The sequence below is a fragment of the Coregonus clupeaformis genome, chromosome 13 (genome assembly GCF_020615455.1).
Source record: "Coregonus clupeaformis isolate EN_2021a chromosome 13, ASM2061545v1, whole genome shotgun sequence".
Taxonomy (NCBI): domain Eukaryota; kingdom Metazoa; phylum Chordata; class Actinopteri; order Salmoniformes; family Salmonidae; genus Coregonus; species Coregonus clupeaformis.
Window position 1 is genome coordinate 40,499,137 of NC_059204.1, and position 15,856 is coordinate 40,514,992.

Below are 15,856 nucleotides of genomic sequence, written 5' to 3' on the forward strand. Positions count from 1 at the left end.
GAGCGAGAGAGGGATACGGTTAGGGAGAAAGAGAGAGGGAGAGGGTTAGGAAGAGAGAGGGAGAGGGTTAGGAAGAGAGAGGGAGAGGGTTAGGAAGAGAGCGAGAGAGAAAGATATGAATTGGGCAGAGACTGTGAGAGAACATGGGGCACTCGCTAGTAACAGTCCAGTCACTGTTCCCAATGTATGTGTGTGTGTGTGTGTGTGTGTGTGTGTGTGTGTGTGTGTGTGTGTGTGTGTAAGAGGGGGGCTGTGTGATAACTGTGAATAACACAAAGTGACATGTCGCCTCCTCGATCTAGGTCAACAATCAGAACCGCAACAGAAATGAGAGATGGCCTTTGTATCTGCTTGTTCATGCTTGTGTCTATTCAAGCATCCATCTGTATGTTTTTCTGCATGTACTTAACCTAACAGCATGTGTGTACTGTGTGTGTGTTTTCTTCGCTGATAAATGTCATGCCGTAAGATTCCCAAACTAATTGGATTGAAGAGGTTTAACACGGTGATTCAATAACCTTCTGGTTGTGCCAGCAACTCACATTAACACACAAGTTCACACACTTTTTTACATGGAGGCAGGAAATCTGCAGGGACTCTCTATCTCTCTGTCATACACACACTGACACACGCGCAGATATTCTTTTTACAGACATTCCTGTGAGCAGAGAGAGAGATTACAGTGGTCAGGGGATTGGGGGAATTCTCTCCACCAGCTGTTCACTAGGGACAAGGACAGAGGGAGATGGATGGATGGAGGGATAGAGGGGAAAGAAAGAAAGACAGACAGAGGGAGGAGGAGAGAGAGAGGGGATACCAGGGTAATATAGAGTTGATCTCTGTAACTGGGGTATTAACTATAACATGGTGGAGCTCATGCTTGAACATGCACTTGTAGATCTGCGTACTGTACTCATAGGCTGCCATACACTCTTTCACACAGGATCCCCCCACCACACACACACACACACATTCTGCTACCACCCCTAAGGCTATGGGATTTGCTATCATGCCAGATGCTTAATTCTCGGTATGGTGTACGGTCCCCCAGCCAAGTCTTTAATAGACGTAGAAAAGGCCCAACAATCTGCCCGTGTGGAGCGTGAGGGTGATGATGTAATGGCTTCAGGAAGAGGATCTCTGTAGTCATCACCATCCCTAATCTGACTGACCTCTCAGGTGCCAGTCAGTCCACCTCATGTGCGTGCATCTGAGACTTGACAGAGAGTGGTACTTAGTTTATATGGTGTGTGAGCAAATGTGTTATAACATGCCTACAACCAGGAAATACAGTTTATACATTAACGAGTCTAAAAAAATGTTTTTTTTGGGCTTAGATGTTGACATTGATACTCATATCTGGCATTAAGAACATATGGAAGATATAGAACAGATTTGTTTTTCTACATATGCTGTAGATATATATCTATTCCTTTCTTTTCTCCCATCGGTCCTGCTACCCTCCTCCAACCAGTGACATACTTTTAATGTATGCCATTAAGAAACTAATTAGGATAATGAACAGAGAGAGGGGGAGGCCCATCTTCTTTTCACCGGCTCTAACGTAACGGACTCTATCCTCTCTCCTCTCACAAACAAAAGACACCCACCATCACCACCACACACACACTGCTGACAAGCTTCACACAACACACACAGTCACACACATAGCTAACACATGGAATGCTGCTACCACACACAGTCACACACACACAGCTAACACATGGACTTAGCATTGGCATAAGTAACACTAACAGAAGTAGCACAGCTAACATGACTACACTGAGACAGTCGGTGGAGACACCGATTTAAAAATAGATTTAATCCCGTCTCTATCTCTCTCTATCTCTCCTTCCATTTCTCCCTCTCTGTCTCTCTCTCTCTCCCTCTCTCTCCCTCGCTCTCCCCCTCTCTCACCCTCTATCCCTCTCTGTCTGTCTCTCTCAATTTCTAATTAAATTCAATTTGCTTTATTGGCATGACATAACAATTTACATATTGCCAAAGCTTACTTTGGATATTTACAATATTAACATAATTAAAATAATAATAATCAATATTGTCAACTGGACAACAGTAACAGCAATAACCAAGGGTCAAAATAACCATTGAACAATAACAGTATAGAGGACATGTGCAGGTTGGTTGGTCTGTCAGATACTGTCCCTCATCTTATGGCAGCCAGCCCACAGCTCTCTGCGTCCTCTCTCTCTCTTTTTCTCCCCCTCTCTCACTCTTTATCCCCTCTGTCTTTCTCACCCACTATCCCTCTATCTCTCTCTCTCACCCTCTATCCCTCTCTCTCTCTCTCTCTCTCTCTCTCTCTCTCTCTCTCTCTCTCTCTCTCTCTCTCTCTCTCTCTCTCTCTCTTTCTCTCCTCCTCCCCCTTGGCTGTGCTCTGACTCAGTTGTCAGACTGGGTTAGTTCGGCTGGATGGCTCTCTATAATGTAGCTTTATTTTTTATTTGTTCTCCTCTTTGTGAAATGGGGTTGCAGTGTGGGGGCGGGCGGCCTTTTTTGATTGTACTCGAGGGGAAAGAGCCTTAAATTATGTCGTGACGTGACTTACTTTAATGTATGACTGTTATTTATCAAATCACCTAACTATGTTTAATTGTCACTCGATTAAATTAATCATGTAGCAATTAACTCATTAGGAATTTGGGGCACCACGGAAGAAGTTGTTTAACGAGTTACCATCTCCCGAATTAAACTCTTAGAAGATATATATGTTATACATCGATAACAGTCTTTTATTAAATAATGACCTCTTATCAGTCTCATTCTGAACATCGCATAATCCTTGAACCTGCAAGAACCCTAACCTTATTGATGAATCAGCAATACACAAATTGGCTTAATTATTTATTTACTAACTAAATAATAACACACACAGGTTATTGATTAGATTTTAGTCATTTAGCAGACGCTCTTATCCAGAGCGACTTACAGTTAGTGCATACATTATTAATTTTTCATACTGGCCCCCTGTGGTAAACGAACCCACAACCCTGGCGTTGTAAACGCCATGCTCTACCAACTGAGCTACATCCCTGCTGGCCATTCCCTCCCCTACCCTGGGCCAATTGTGCGCAGCCCCAGGGGTCTCCCGGTCGCGGCCGGCTACGACAGAGCCTGGATTCGAACCAGGATCTCTAGTGGCACAGTGCCTTAGACCACTGCGCCGCTCGGGAGACACTAAAGTAACTTGGGATTACTAATGTAATACAATTAAAACAGGTTCCTAGTGGACTGGACTAAAAATCGTATGACTGCTTGGGTAGAAGGAGGGTCAGAGTGGAAGGGAGAGACAGAGATTCAAACTATCGTGGTTACTTTGGAGACTATGCTCACAGTAATCATAATAGTTATGCACCCTAATAACGCTCATTCGGATTAGAAATGCAACATGTATTTACGTGTAGCTGTCCTCAATAGTTGAGTTGATGATGTAGGACTCTGGTTTGCCCACCAGAGATCCCAATGTCCTTGGTAGAGTTTCTGGTCGTAGTGGTGGTTAGAATGGATACTTCAGATGTACCAGCGGTTGTCTGAGAGGGATTGTCCTCTATCTCGTGTCTTTAGTGAAAGTTCTCTAGACGACTATACATGCCAGCTGCAGACTAAAATGATAAGGTCTAGTGCATTGTTTTCTTCTTCACCTCGTGTAGAGGTTGAGAGTTTCAGAGTTTCTCCATTTCAAACGTGTGGACTAACGTCTCACGTTTCCTGGTCTTTCTAGTCTAACCATTTTGTAGCGTGTAGCTTCAGCCGTGGGGCTTGCTGGTCTTCCTTTGGTAAGGGAGTTGTAGTTTTAAACCATTTTGTAACGTTTAGCTCATGTTTCACGTCTGCTGGTCTGAGGTGAATTTCGTCACAAGGCTTTTTATGCACTCGGGGTAAAAGGGGCGTTCCATCATGTTTGTGCCACTGACTGAGAACAAATCAATATGGAAAACAATCATCTCATCTAGAATGCTAAAATCACATTGTTATCTTCACAAAAGTATTATTATACTTAATCATTCGTTTTATACAAACCTCATAACTGGGAAGTGTACACCCCCAGAGATACAGTTATGTTGTTCCACCGTCTTTAATGACATCACAACATATTAACGAATTTGACATGATTGTTCTTTAAGTCCTCACCACCCATTTCCCACATACGTTCAAGTAGGAATGTTGTTTCATTATCCACTTTTGGATGTTGGAGTTTTGGCGGGAAGACTTCCTTTGTTAACAATACTTCATGGTAAGGAAGAGAAAGTCTCTGCAAGGAATTTATGACCGGTCATAAAACTGGCCCCCAGGAAAGGGGGTGTTCAAAGCTTTGCCTAGCAGGAATCTTTGATCCTCAGCCCATGAGGGCAAGTCATGACAATGATATAGCGCTATCTCAGATCTCCAATCCCCTTTACATGTTCAACATTTCACCCCGCTCCGCTGTCAATAATACAACTCTGCTGGGCGGGAACAACGATTCATAGAAGTGTAGGCATTGGAGAATGTCTTTGAGCACTTGTGCCAGTGTGTGTAGGTGGCTATGATTATGTTTGTCTTTGTCTTATAGTTCTGGAGGATGTGTGTGAGTGTGACAGTTGGGTAATGATGTATGGAGTTTAGGTGTGTTTGGTAATGTGTCCCAGGCAGTGTGTATCTGTCAGAGGGATCCAGGTAGAGCATAATCAGCCATTACAGAGCTGTTGGAGCCTGCTGTTCTCTCTTCCTCTTTGCCTGTCTGACAATGTGTCTGTATGTGTTTCCTCATCCTGTGTGTTATCTCCACCAGCGCCTTATCTCTCCTTATTCCTACTGGAGCTGACAGGACCATGACCCAGAAAACCCTTTTCAGATTTCAGACTCCGATAGAGCTTCGACGTCTCCTCATCTCTCTCTCTCTCTCTCTCTCTCTCTCTCTCTCTCTCTCTCTCTCTCTCTCTCTCTCTCTCTCTCTCTCTCTCTCTCTCTCTCTCTCTCTCTCTCTACATTCCCTGTTTCTTAATTTAGTCTTCCCTTCTCTCTCTCCCTCCCACTTTCACTCCCCCCCGTCTGTGCTCTCAGCCTCTCTCTCTTCCTCTCTCCTTCTCTTCTTCCATCTCCCCTGTTCTCTCTCACTTCTGTCTTATTTCTGCCATCGATTCACCTTTTCCAACCCATCCTCCCTGTACTATTTTGGTCTGTCTTTCTTTTACTGTATTGGAAATCAGCTCCCTGTGTTTTGGGCTTCAGCATCACGCCGTGTAACTATAGAACTAGCCAATGTGGAGAGACATACTCTGCAATGTAATGATGTACATGATGTACCTGAGGTAAAATGCTAATGAGGGAGAGGTTTCTGTGTTGAAGATGTAGACAGAGACACAGATGGTTGCAGAGACAGAGAGCGTGATGACCAGAGCAGAACAGTGAGAGAGAGAAGACAAGGAAGGACAGGGATGCTGAGTCACAGATGTGAATCTGACTATTCAACTAAGGTGAACCCTAACCCTAAATCTGAGTACCTGCTTCAACTGCCAAGCCTTCTATTGGCTAATAACCACAGTTAGTATTCAGTGAACGGCCTCGTCCAATCAAAGAGAGGTGAAGCGTCATGTTTCAATTTGTGTCCTCAGTGACTCCACGAATTACAGATTAGTGCACTGAGGCAGGCTACTGCTATTTGGCTCCGGAGACACTGCTGCCCACACAGATTGGGGAAAGTTGTTTAGGCACAAGTTACAACTCTGTGCAATGAGGAAAAACACAAATTCGATTTGAAAGAGGGTGTGTTAGCCTGTAAACCAATTATTTGAAGCTTGCATGGACAGAGATTTAAGGGAGAATAGAGAGGGAAGAATCTGAGTGTTTTAAAGCGTCAATCAGCAGTTGAAACAATAACAGTGTTCTCTGCCCCTGTTTTGGTAAAAAGCTGAGGGATGGGGCTGGAGAAATTGAACCACTCTTAAAATCATAGACAGAGCTATGGATGCAAGGACAGACCATCCAAGATATAAAACATTTTTAACCATGTTTTGAGGCTTTATAGTATTTGTTTACATTTACTTTGTTTACAAACATTGGGTTTTGATGGCATGGTTGAACTAAGCTCTTGAGGCATTTATAAGTTAGATTCTTCAAGAATCAATGGGTACATTTCATTCATTCATAAGTTCAAAAATGGATGTAGCAACTGCAGATTGCCCCTTTAAGTAGCAATACAAGGAACCCTATTCAATCGAACCCAGTCACCAGATCCCTAAGATAAGTATATTTTTGTATAGTTGGAAGCAGGTTTAAATCAATATGCAGGGGAATTTCTTGCAGTAAACAAGTTGTGGGTGAGTGCATGTGAATGTAAACGTGCGCTCATGCAGCACAATACAAAATGTGTTTTAGACCAGATATTCGGTTACTGAGTTTAGATAGAATAGGACCCAATGGCTTGCATACAGTAAAAAGTATGTTACGATCAATATGTCATCGCAATGAGTTTATTGTCAATCCTAAATTCATAAATTTTAGCATCCTTCCACCTACTGTAACAGCCAGCCAAGTGTAAAGCTGCATCTCTGTGAGCAGAGTTTTGTTTTAAGGGAAGTTAAAGCCTGCCACTTTTTAATGTGCCCCCCAGCCACAACATAACCTTATCTGGGTCAGACATCAGAGTCCAACCCTACTATACCAACCATTAATAGAGCAGCAGAGCACTGCACTGTACTGTACTGCATGGAGCTCGGCTGAGTCACGTTTCCAACATAGCCTACACACACAGACCGCACCTCATTTAGAACACCAGATAACAGGCTTGTTAACAATGGGCTGATATTAGGCTAATGTACTTTACAACTTACAGACAGACTGCAGTCTAGATTTATACCCCCCAAAAAAGAGACAGCAGTCTAGATTTCCAACCATGTCTAGCCATAACTATCCACTTCCCTGTAAGGGAACCTTGACTGCACGTTGACTGCTATGGCGTTACATTGACTGCACGTTGACTGCTATGGCGTTACATTGACTGCACGTTGACTGCTATGGCGTTACATTGACTGCACGTTGACTGCTATGGCGTTACATTGACTGCACGTTGACTGCTATGGCGTTACATTGACTGCACGTTGACTGCTATGGCGTTACATTGACTGCACGTTGACTGCTATGGCGTTACATTGACTGCACGTTGACTGCTATGGCGTTACATTGACTGCACGTTGACTGCTATGGCGTTACATTGACTGCACGTTGCAAATTATTATTATTATAAGGCGCATGTAGGCAAAAGTGACCTCCCGCAGGACAGTGTCCCTGTTTTAACACCCTGTTGGACAGAGTGGGCGAGAGAGAGACTGCCTTCCCTGTGTACCAACCTGGCCCTAATGTAGCTTCCCAATGTGTCTGTGAGTGCTGCTACTGCTGATGGAGACCAGCCCATTGGGCAGAGTGACGGCTGACGTGGGCTCAACTAAAGCCTGAATCCGCTGAACTGAATTAAAATGATGTTTTCAGATTCAAATTCAGAGTGTGTAATAGTCACATGTACAGGGTTGCAGGTGTGATTGCAGGGTGTGATTGCAAGAATGTCCATAGGGGGAGCAGCAGGTAAGGTGGGGGGGGTTGTTTAGGCACAATGAGGAAAAACACAAATTCGATTTGAAAGGGGGGGTAGCTGACTAGTGGTGGCTATTCAGAAGCCTGATGGTCTGAGGGTAGAAACTATTGGCCAGTCTTTCAGTTTTTGCCATGATGCTCCTGTACTGCCCGCGTCTGAGTGATTGAAGCAGGAAGAACAGGGCATGGCTTGGATGGCTGGGGTCCCTGATGATCTTGTTGGCCTTCCTGTGACACTTGGGGTTGTAGTTGTCCTGTAGGGCAGGCAGTGTGCACCCAATGGTGCGTTCGGCTGCACGTATCACCCTCTGAAGCGCCTTGCGATCCACGGCGGTGAAGTTGCCGTACCAGGCTGTGATGCAGCCCAACAGTATGCTCTCGACGGTGCTCCTGTAGAACACTGTGAGGGCCCTTGGGGACAGGCTGAATTTCTTCAGCATCCTGAGGTTGAAGAGTTGCTGTTGTGCCTTCTTCACTCTGGTGTCTGTGTGGTTAGACCATTTTAGCTTCTCTGAGATGTGTACGCCGAGGAATTTGAAGTTATTGACCGTCTCCACGGCGGCCCCATTGATGAGGATGGGTGCGTGTCCAGCCTGGTTCCTACTGAAGTCCACAATCAGCTCCTTTGTTTTGCTAACGTTGAGGGAGAGGTTGTTTACCTGGCACCACGCCATTGTTGGTGATCAGGCCTACTACTGTTGTGTCGTCAGTGAACTTGATGATGGAGTTGGAACTGTGTGAGGCCACGCAGTCGTGGGTATACAGGGAATACAGGAGGGGACCGAGGATGCATCCTAGTGTGGCCCCTGTGTTGAGGATCAGTGTCGAGGAGGACATGTTGCCTACTATCACCACCTGGGGGCGGCCCGTCAGGAAGTCCAGGACCTAGTTGCATAGGGAGGAGTTCAGTCCCAGGGCCGTGAGCTTTGTAATGAACTTATAGGGCACTATGGTATTGAAGGCCGAGCTGTAGTCGATGAACACATCCACACAAATGCATTCCTTTTGTCCAGGTGGGTTGTTGTGTGGGGAAAAGGGTTTATGCAAGGCACACAGATTTCTTTAATTTCACATGGGATGGGTTAAATGGTTCACTTGATTTAGCCCGGTTAAAGGCGGGTTAAACCCATCTTTTGGAGTTACGCTGCTTGCTCTATCCTTGATCAACACAGGTCAATCCCTTAGCTGCTCTCTCACTTAGAAGAGAGGGGGAGGTTTGGCAAGGGTAGGGGATGGGTTTGGGCTAAGTGGGTCACTCTTGTCTGTGTATAAATCCCCCTCTATTACAGAATGGGTGTGCTCATGTGTTAATGACTGTCTCATTTTATTTAAATGCATTAACAACTTTCCCTTTTGTCTTGTGTTGGGGGTTTTTCTGAGCAACTTCCGCCTGTTTCTGACCGTGGCTGTACATCCCGCTCTCTCTCTCTCCTTCGCCACAGATCATCATCTCCATTACTCACTCCTCCTTGTGTCTCTCTTCTTTCTGCTTCTCATTTAATTAACCTCACATGCTTTCTGTTCTCTATCAATCCATTCTTTATTGTTCTTCTGTTCTATCACTCTTTCATTTATATTTTCTACACCTTCCAAATGGGGGGGGGGGGGAGAGAGAGAGATAATACATTTACATTTTAGTCATTTAGCAGACGCTCTTATCCAGAGCGACTTACAGTTAGTGAGTGCATACATTTTTCATACTGGCCCCCCGTGGGAATCAAACCCACAACCCTGGCTTGCAAGCGCCATGCTCTACCAACTGAGCTACAGGATGCCAGTATACCTTTCCTTACATCTATACTTTACCTAGTGTTATGTAATCTATAGCCTCAAGCAGTTAATAGGAGGTTGATACTGTAGGAGGGTGTCATGTGGTGTGATTATGGTTGATGTGGGTTTAAATGGCCACTGTTCTTGGTTTGGATTAATATGACTGGGTTTGGGTTTAAAATGCCAGGGGATGTGGCTGGGTTGTGGTTCTGAGTGTGTCTGGGGGATTGTGTGGGTGATATGGGACATGGTTGTGGGTTTGGGTTCACAGTGTGTCTGATGGGACATGGCTTCTGGCTTCCTGCTCTGACCTAGTCCCCATGACCAGAAGGCCCAGCTGTGCCATGGTTTAGTGTGTGTGTGTATGAGCATGCCTGATGTTACGTGTTGAAGTGTGTCATGTTACAGAGTGTGTCAGTGTGGTGTCAGAATGTATGTATGAATGTATGTATTACCATGTGTGTGAAGAAAGATGGGAATAATTTGAGGGCTTTTGACTCCATGTAGTTTGCTGCTGAGGTAACCCAACACAACAGTGTTGTTCTCTGACAATATTTACTTAAACTGCATAGTTTGACATGTGTGTGGGATAGTGTTAGGTATCTCTCTAACCGTAGTCTTCTTCTTCTCCTCTTCCTCTCTTAGCTACCTCTGATGGGACGAGGCAGGGGCTGGACAGCACGAGAGGAGGAGTGTGTGTGACACGAGGGATGAAGGTGATTCTCAAAGTGGGACAGAGTGAGTATCATCATCATCCTTACTATATATATATACAGAACCAGTTAAAAGTTTGGACACACCTACTCATTCAAGGGTTTTTCTCAATTTTTACTATTTTCTACATTGTATAATAATAGTGAAGACATCAAAACTATGAAATAACACATATGGAATCATGTAGTTACCAAAGAAGTGTTAAACAAATCAAAATATATTTTAGCTGGTTGAGAGAATGCCAAGAGTGTGCAAAGATGTCATCAAGGCAAAGGGTGGCTATTTGAAGAATCTCAAATATAAAAAATATATATAACACTTTTTTGGTTACTACATGATTCCATATGTGTTATTTCATAGTTTTGATGTCTCCACTATTATTCTACAATGTAAAAATAAAGAAAAACCCTTGAATGAGTAGGTGTGTCCAAACTTTTGACTGGTAGTGTATATTCTTGTTGATTTGCTGTAATTAGTCTTTCAATAGTAATCATCCTCATATAAACTAATGTGCATGGGGTCTTTAATATTCTTGTACATATTTTGTAACAATATTCATGAAACTGTGCTATGTAATGTTGTTCACAACCCTAAAGAAACTGTGTGATTTCCCATAGCTGCTTATGGCCTCCCACCCAAACCCAAACCAGACCCAAACCGCTTCCACCCCAAAGGTAAGTCTACAGTACAGTACTCCAGAAGGAAGGAGAGGAAACTCTCCTCACTGGTTTAATGATACAGTATTTACAGTACTAGTCATTGATCCTGACCCCTCTCCCCTAACAGGGAACGGTACCACGCCCAAGGCTGGTGGAGAGGGCGAGGGGAACAACCCTCTACCCTCCTCTAACGTGGCGGTGATCACTGGAGCGGCAGGGGGCGGAGCCTTCCTCCTCATCGTGACTTCCGTCATCTGTGTGGTGTGTTACCACTGGCGACAGAACAAGCACTCTGAGACCCACCACCCCACCCTGACCCTGGCCACCCTCACCCCCAAGAGGGGCAGCAACAACGGGGCCGGCTCCTCCGCCGGAGGCAACAATGGTTCGGAGCCCAGTGACATCATCATCCCTCTGCGGACTTCAGACCAGGCTTACTGCCCGCACTACGAGAAGGTCAGCGGGGACTACGGCCACCCCGTCTACATCGTCCAGGAGATGCCTCCCCAGAGCCCAGCCAACATCTACTACAAAGTATGAGGGAGAGACACCTAGACGGCCCAGCTGGCATTGACACAGTACCAACAAATAGACTGCTGTTTTTAACTTAGAATTCTAAACTGTCCCTCTAGCTCCCTCCACTCCCTTATTCTCCTACCTCCCTCTCTATGACTGACTGTCGGGACGGCTGTCCTCACCCTCCTGTCCCATGGACTGTACTGTACAGTGCTCTGCCACTGTGGATGGATGGAGGGGTGGTTGTGTATGGGTGGGGGTATGGCCCTCTTCCCTGCTTTGAACCCTATGATTGGGTCCATGAGGCCTGGACATCAGGGCCGTTAAACTGACTGACTCACAGTGGCAGTGGCTCAGTGTCGCCTCTCACTCAAAGTGAGCGCTGACACTGGATATGAAATGTCAAACAATTCAAAATGTTAGTGTGTGTGTGTATATTTGTGTGAGTGAATGTGTTTGTGCATGCGTGCCTATGCGTAAGCAGTATGTCTGCTTGTGTGTGGTGCGTGATAACTTTTTTTTTCGGGGTATGTCAGTCTTAAAACCAAAACCACACGAGCAAATATCAAAGCAAGATTTCTACCCACTGTCATCATTTACAGATTATATAATATAATTATTTCATAACTCATTTGTAGATATTTCAGTTCAGATTTCTGTTAGGCACTGTTTTCTTGTCAGTGTTGTATGTTCTCTGTTTTGGAGTCTAGATGAGATCTAGGTACTGTTATTTATTTCATGTTTTGTGTTTGTCTTCGAAATGAAGGATATTTTGTTCCTTTATCCCATTCTCTCACTCACTCTGCAATGCCTTAGCATTGAAATAGTTCACTTTTCTGTATAGAAAACTTAACCCAATGTGTTGTTTATGTTGCTCCTCTAAGCTTGGTGAAAGTGTTTTTTTTTTTTTTGAGGTGAATGATCAGTTTGGTTTTGTGACAGCTGCAGTCTGTTTTCATTTCCCACAATGCATTGGTAACTGATGACCTATGGTTGGCTGGCTGAGGAGAGGAATGCAGCAAGTAAAGAAGGTGAAAAGGTCAGAGGTCATTGTTGAAATGCCACAGACGATAGTCAACATATATAGCACCATGTTGGAGTCCATGTCAATGTGACTTAGAACATCCTTTGTCTGCGGGACCGTTTCAACACAATGTGCACATAATGAGTGGTATAGGGGAAAGATCTCACACGCTGGCTTTAAAACTCAGGTCTCAGGACCACACCTCATACACAGAAATAGATGTATTGTTTCATGTTTTCATACAAAGTAACGGATTCCTACTGTAGTTTTTATGTAGTGTGATGATTTCTAGGATGTTGAGGTCCATAGTCAGAGCGTTGGAGGTAGTGACGGAGTGATGGGAAACATCACAGATCAGTCAAGCTCCCGCTGGGTCTGACATCTCTCTGTGACATTTCATCATTTCATCACTCTGGGACATTCTGGACCTTATACTTACATCACAACCCTTCAACAATATTGGACTCTGATTGGACTACAAGCAACAGCACACTACCTGAGCATGGCGGCAGAGACCTCTGAAAAGAAAGTGATTTTCTGGGTGCTGGAATAAACATGTCCTGTCCTTGTGCACCTTTCAAGACATTCTGCTTTCAGTTCTCTACCAGTGACCAGCTGGACTTAAGGCCAGTGTAATTATGTGTTCCATTCTACCGTACTCTGTGTACCATTTTCCATAGTGTCATTTGCTTTCACTAGGTTGTCTTTCTCAACTGCTGTTTCCCACTCAGTCATTTTGTGCCAATAACCTCATCCTGAGGAGGGGGCCCTGCTTTTCAGAACTGTTGGTGAACTTTTCAGAACTGTTGGTGAGACAAGGGATGAGACAAAGGTTAGATGTGGTAGGTACAGTAAGGGAAAAAAGTATTTGATCCCCTGCTGATTTTGTACGTTTGCCCACTGACAAAGAAATTATCAGTCTATAATTGTAATTGTAGGTTTATTTGAACAGTGAGAGACAGAATAACAACAAAAAAATCCAGAAAAACGCATGTCAAAAATGTTATAAATTGTTTTGCATTTTAATGAGGGAAATAGGTATTTGACCCCCTCTCAATCAGAAAGATTTTACAGGTTTGGAGAGTTTGGAATCTGATTGATTGATTGCTTCTGTGGACAGGTGTATTTTATACAGGTAACGAGCTGAGATTAGGAGCACACTCTTAAAGGGAGTGCTCCTAATCTCAGCTTGTTACCTGTATAAAAGACACCTTTCCACAGAAGCAATCAATCAATTAGATTCCAAACTCTCCACCATGGCCAAGACCAAAGAGCTCTCCAAGGATGTCAGGGACAAGATTGTAGACCTATACAAAGCTGGAATGGGCTACAAGACCATCGCCAAGCAGCTTGGTGAGAAGGTGACAACAGTTGGTGCGATTATTCGCAAATGGAAGAAACACAAAAGAACTGTCAATCTCCCTCGGCCTGGGGCTCCATGCAAGATCTCACCTCGTGGAGTTGCAATGATCATGAGAACGGTGAGGAATCAGCCCAGAACTACACGGGAGGATCTTGTCAATGATCTCAAGGCAGCTGGGACAATAGTCACCAAGAAAAGAATTGGTAACACACTACGCCGTGAAGGACTGAAATCCTGCAGCGCCCGCAAGGTCCCCCTGCTCAAGAAAGCACATATACAGGGCCGTCTGAAGTTTGCCAATGAACATCTGAATGATTCAGAGGAGAACTGGGTGAAAGTGTTGTGGTCAGATGAGACCAAAATGGAGCTCTTTAGCATCAACTCAACTCGCCGTGTTTGGAGGAGGAGGAATGCTGCCTATGACCCCAAGAACACCATCCCCACTGTCAAACATGGAGGTGGAAACATTATGCTTTGGGGTTGTTTTTCTGCTAAGGGGACAGGACAACTTCACCGCATCAAAGGGACAATGGTCGGGGCCATGTACCGTCAAATCTTGGGTGAGAACCTCCTTCCCTCAGCCAGGGCATTGAAAATGGGTCGTGGATGGTATTCCAGCATGACAATGACCCAAAACACACGGCCAAGGCAACAAAGGAGTGGCTCAAGAAGAAGCATATTAAGGTTCTGGAGTGGCCTAGCCAGACCTTAATCCCATAGAAAATCTGTGGAGGGAGCTGAAGGTTCGAGTTGCCAAACGTCAGCCTTGAAACCGTAATGACTTGGAGAAGATCTGCAAAGAGGAGTGGGACAAAATTCCTCCTGAGATGTGTGCAAACCTGGTGGCCAACTTCAAGAAACGTCTGACCTCTGTGATTGCCAACAAGGGTTTTGCCACCAAGTACTAAATCATGTTTTGCAGAGGGGTCAAATACTTATTTCCCTCATTAAAATGCAAATCAATTTATAACATTTTTGACATGTGTTTTTCTGGATTGTTCAAATCTCTCACTGTTCAAATAAACCTACCATTAAAATTATAGACTGATCATTTCTTTGTCAGTGGGCAAACGTACAAAATCAGCATGGGATCAAATACTTTTTTCCCTCACTGGAAATGGTAAAGGAGACCTTTTTGAGATCGATGAGACTGAATGTTGAGAGACTGCTAGGAGTGTTGTGAGACTTTGCAGGACACTATAACATGCTTTGTTACCTCCCTGGTGTCTCTGCTCTCTTGTCCCTCCCCAATCACCTCTTTCCAGACGTACATTCCAGTTTTGTGAAAAAAGTATGTTATAAAATCATTGTGTCTCAAGTGTGTTTCTTTGAGTACTTGTTGACACAAGTTTGTTCTTCTGGGGCTCCTGTTCTCCCCTCTCACACACTATCTGTTTCAGAATACCACACATACAGTTCTAACAGCTTGTTTGATCTGCAGTGTCATTTGGTTAGATGCTGCTAGGCAATAAGGGAATTAGAATTGTCCAATGTCTTATTTTTCCTTCCCATGTGTATGCATCCTTCTCTTCAGCTCTCCTTCTACCCACATGAAAAAAGTACATGGTCTAAATACTGTGGTATTACTATATTTACATACTATAGTATTCACTGTAGTGTTTTTGCAGGCTTTACTATAGTATTCACTGTAGTGTTTTAGCGGACATGACTGTTGTATACTATAGTATTCACTGGAGTGTTTAAGCGGACATTACTGTTGTATACTGTAGTATTCACTAGTATTTTTGTGGACATGACTAGTATTTACTGTAGTGTTTTTGCGGACATGACTTGTGTTTTTGTGAACTTCACTGTAGTATTCACTATAGTGTTTTGTGGACATGACTAGTATATTGTAGTATTTTTGTGGACATGACTGTAGTAACACCTGCCGAATAGGGTTAGCTAAAATGGCACAACCAGACAGGAACTGTTCAGTGAGGGGAACACCTCAACCAGAACATATGACAGGTTTGTGACAGCCCATCCATTGAGTTGGGTCAGTTTGGAGCACTGCAATGGACCGGACAACACCCTAGCAAACAAAAAATATAATTTTTTTATCACAATTGTAACAAAAGTTAGACAGGTTCTAGACCCATTAAAGGGAAATAGTACAGAGTCAGATACAAAGAACATGCAAAGTTGATTAAAGCTTAAAAGATTAGGTTAGCTTGTTTGACAGATACATAAAACACATTAACAAGAGTACACCAAAAT

The 15,856-nt window shown here is 44.0% G+C and overlaps 1 protein-coding gene across 1 annotated transcript in view; it reads left to right on the forward strand.

Moving 5' to 3' along the window:
- LOC121579461 (ephrin-B3-like) overlaps positions 1-13,193 on the forward strand; it is a 33,367-nt gene extending 20,174 nt beyond the window's left edge. The window contains exons 3-5 of the mRNA XM_045224584.1: positions 10,006-10,098; positions 10,692-10,748; positions 10,861-13,193. Coding sequence (XP_045080519.1) covers positions 10,006-10,098; positions 10,692-10,748; positions 10,861-11,273 — 563 coding nt within the window. The 3' untranslated portion in view covers positions 11,274-13,193. The remainder of the gene's footprint in view (positions 1-10,005; positions 10,099-10,691; positions 10,749-10,860) is intronic.
- The last annotated feature ends 2,663 nt before the right edge of the window (positions 13,194-15,856 follow it).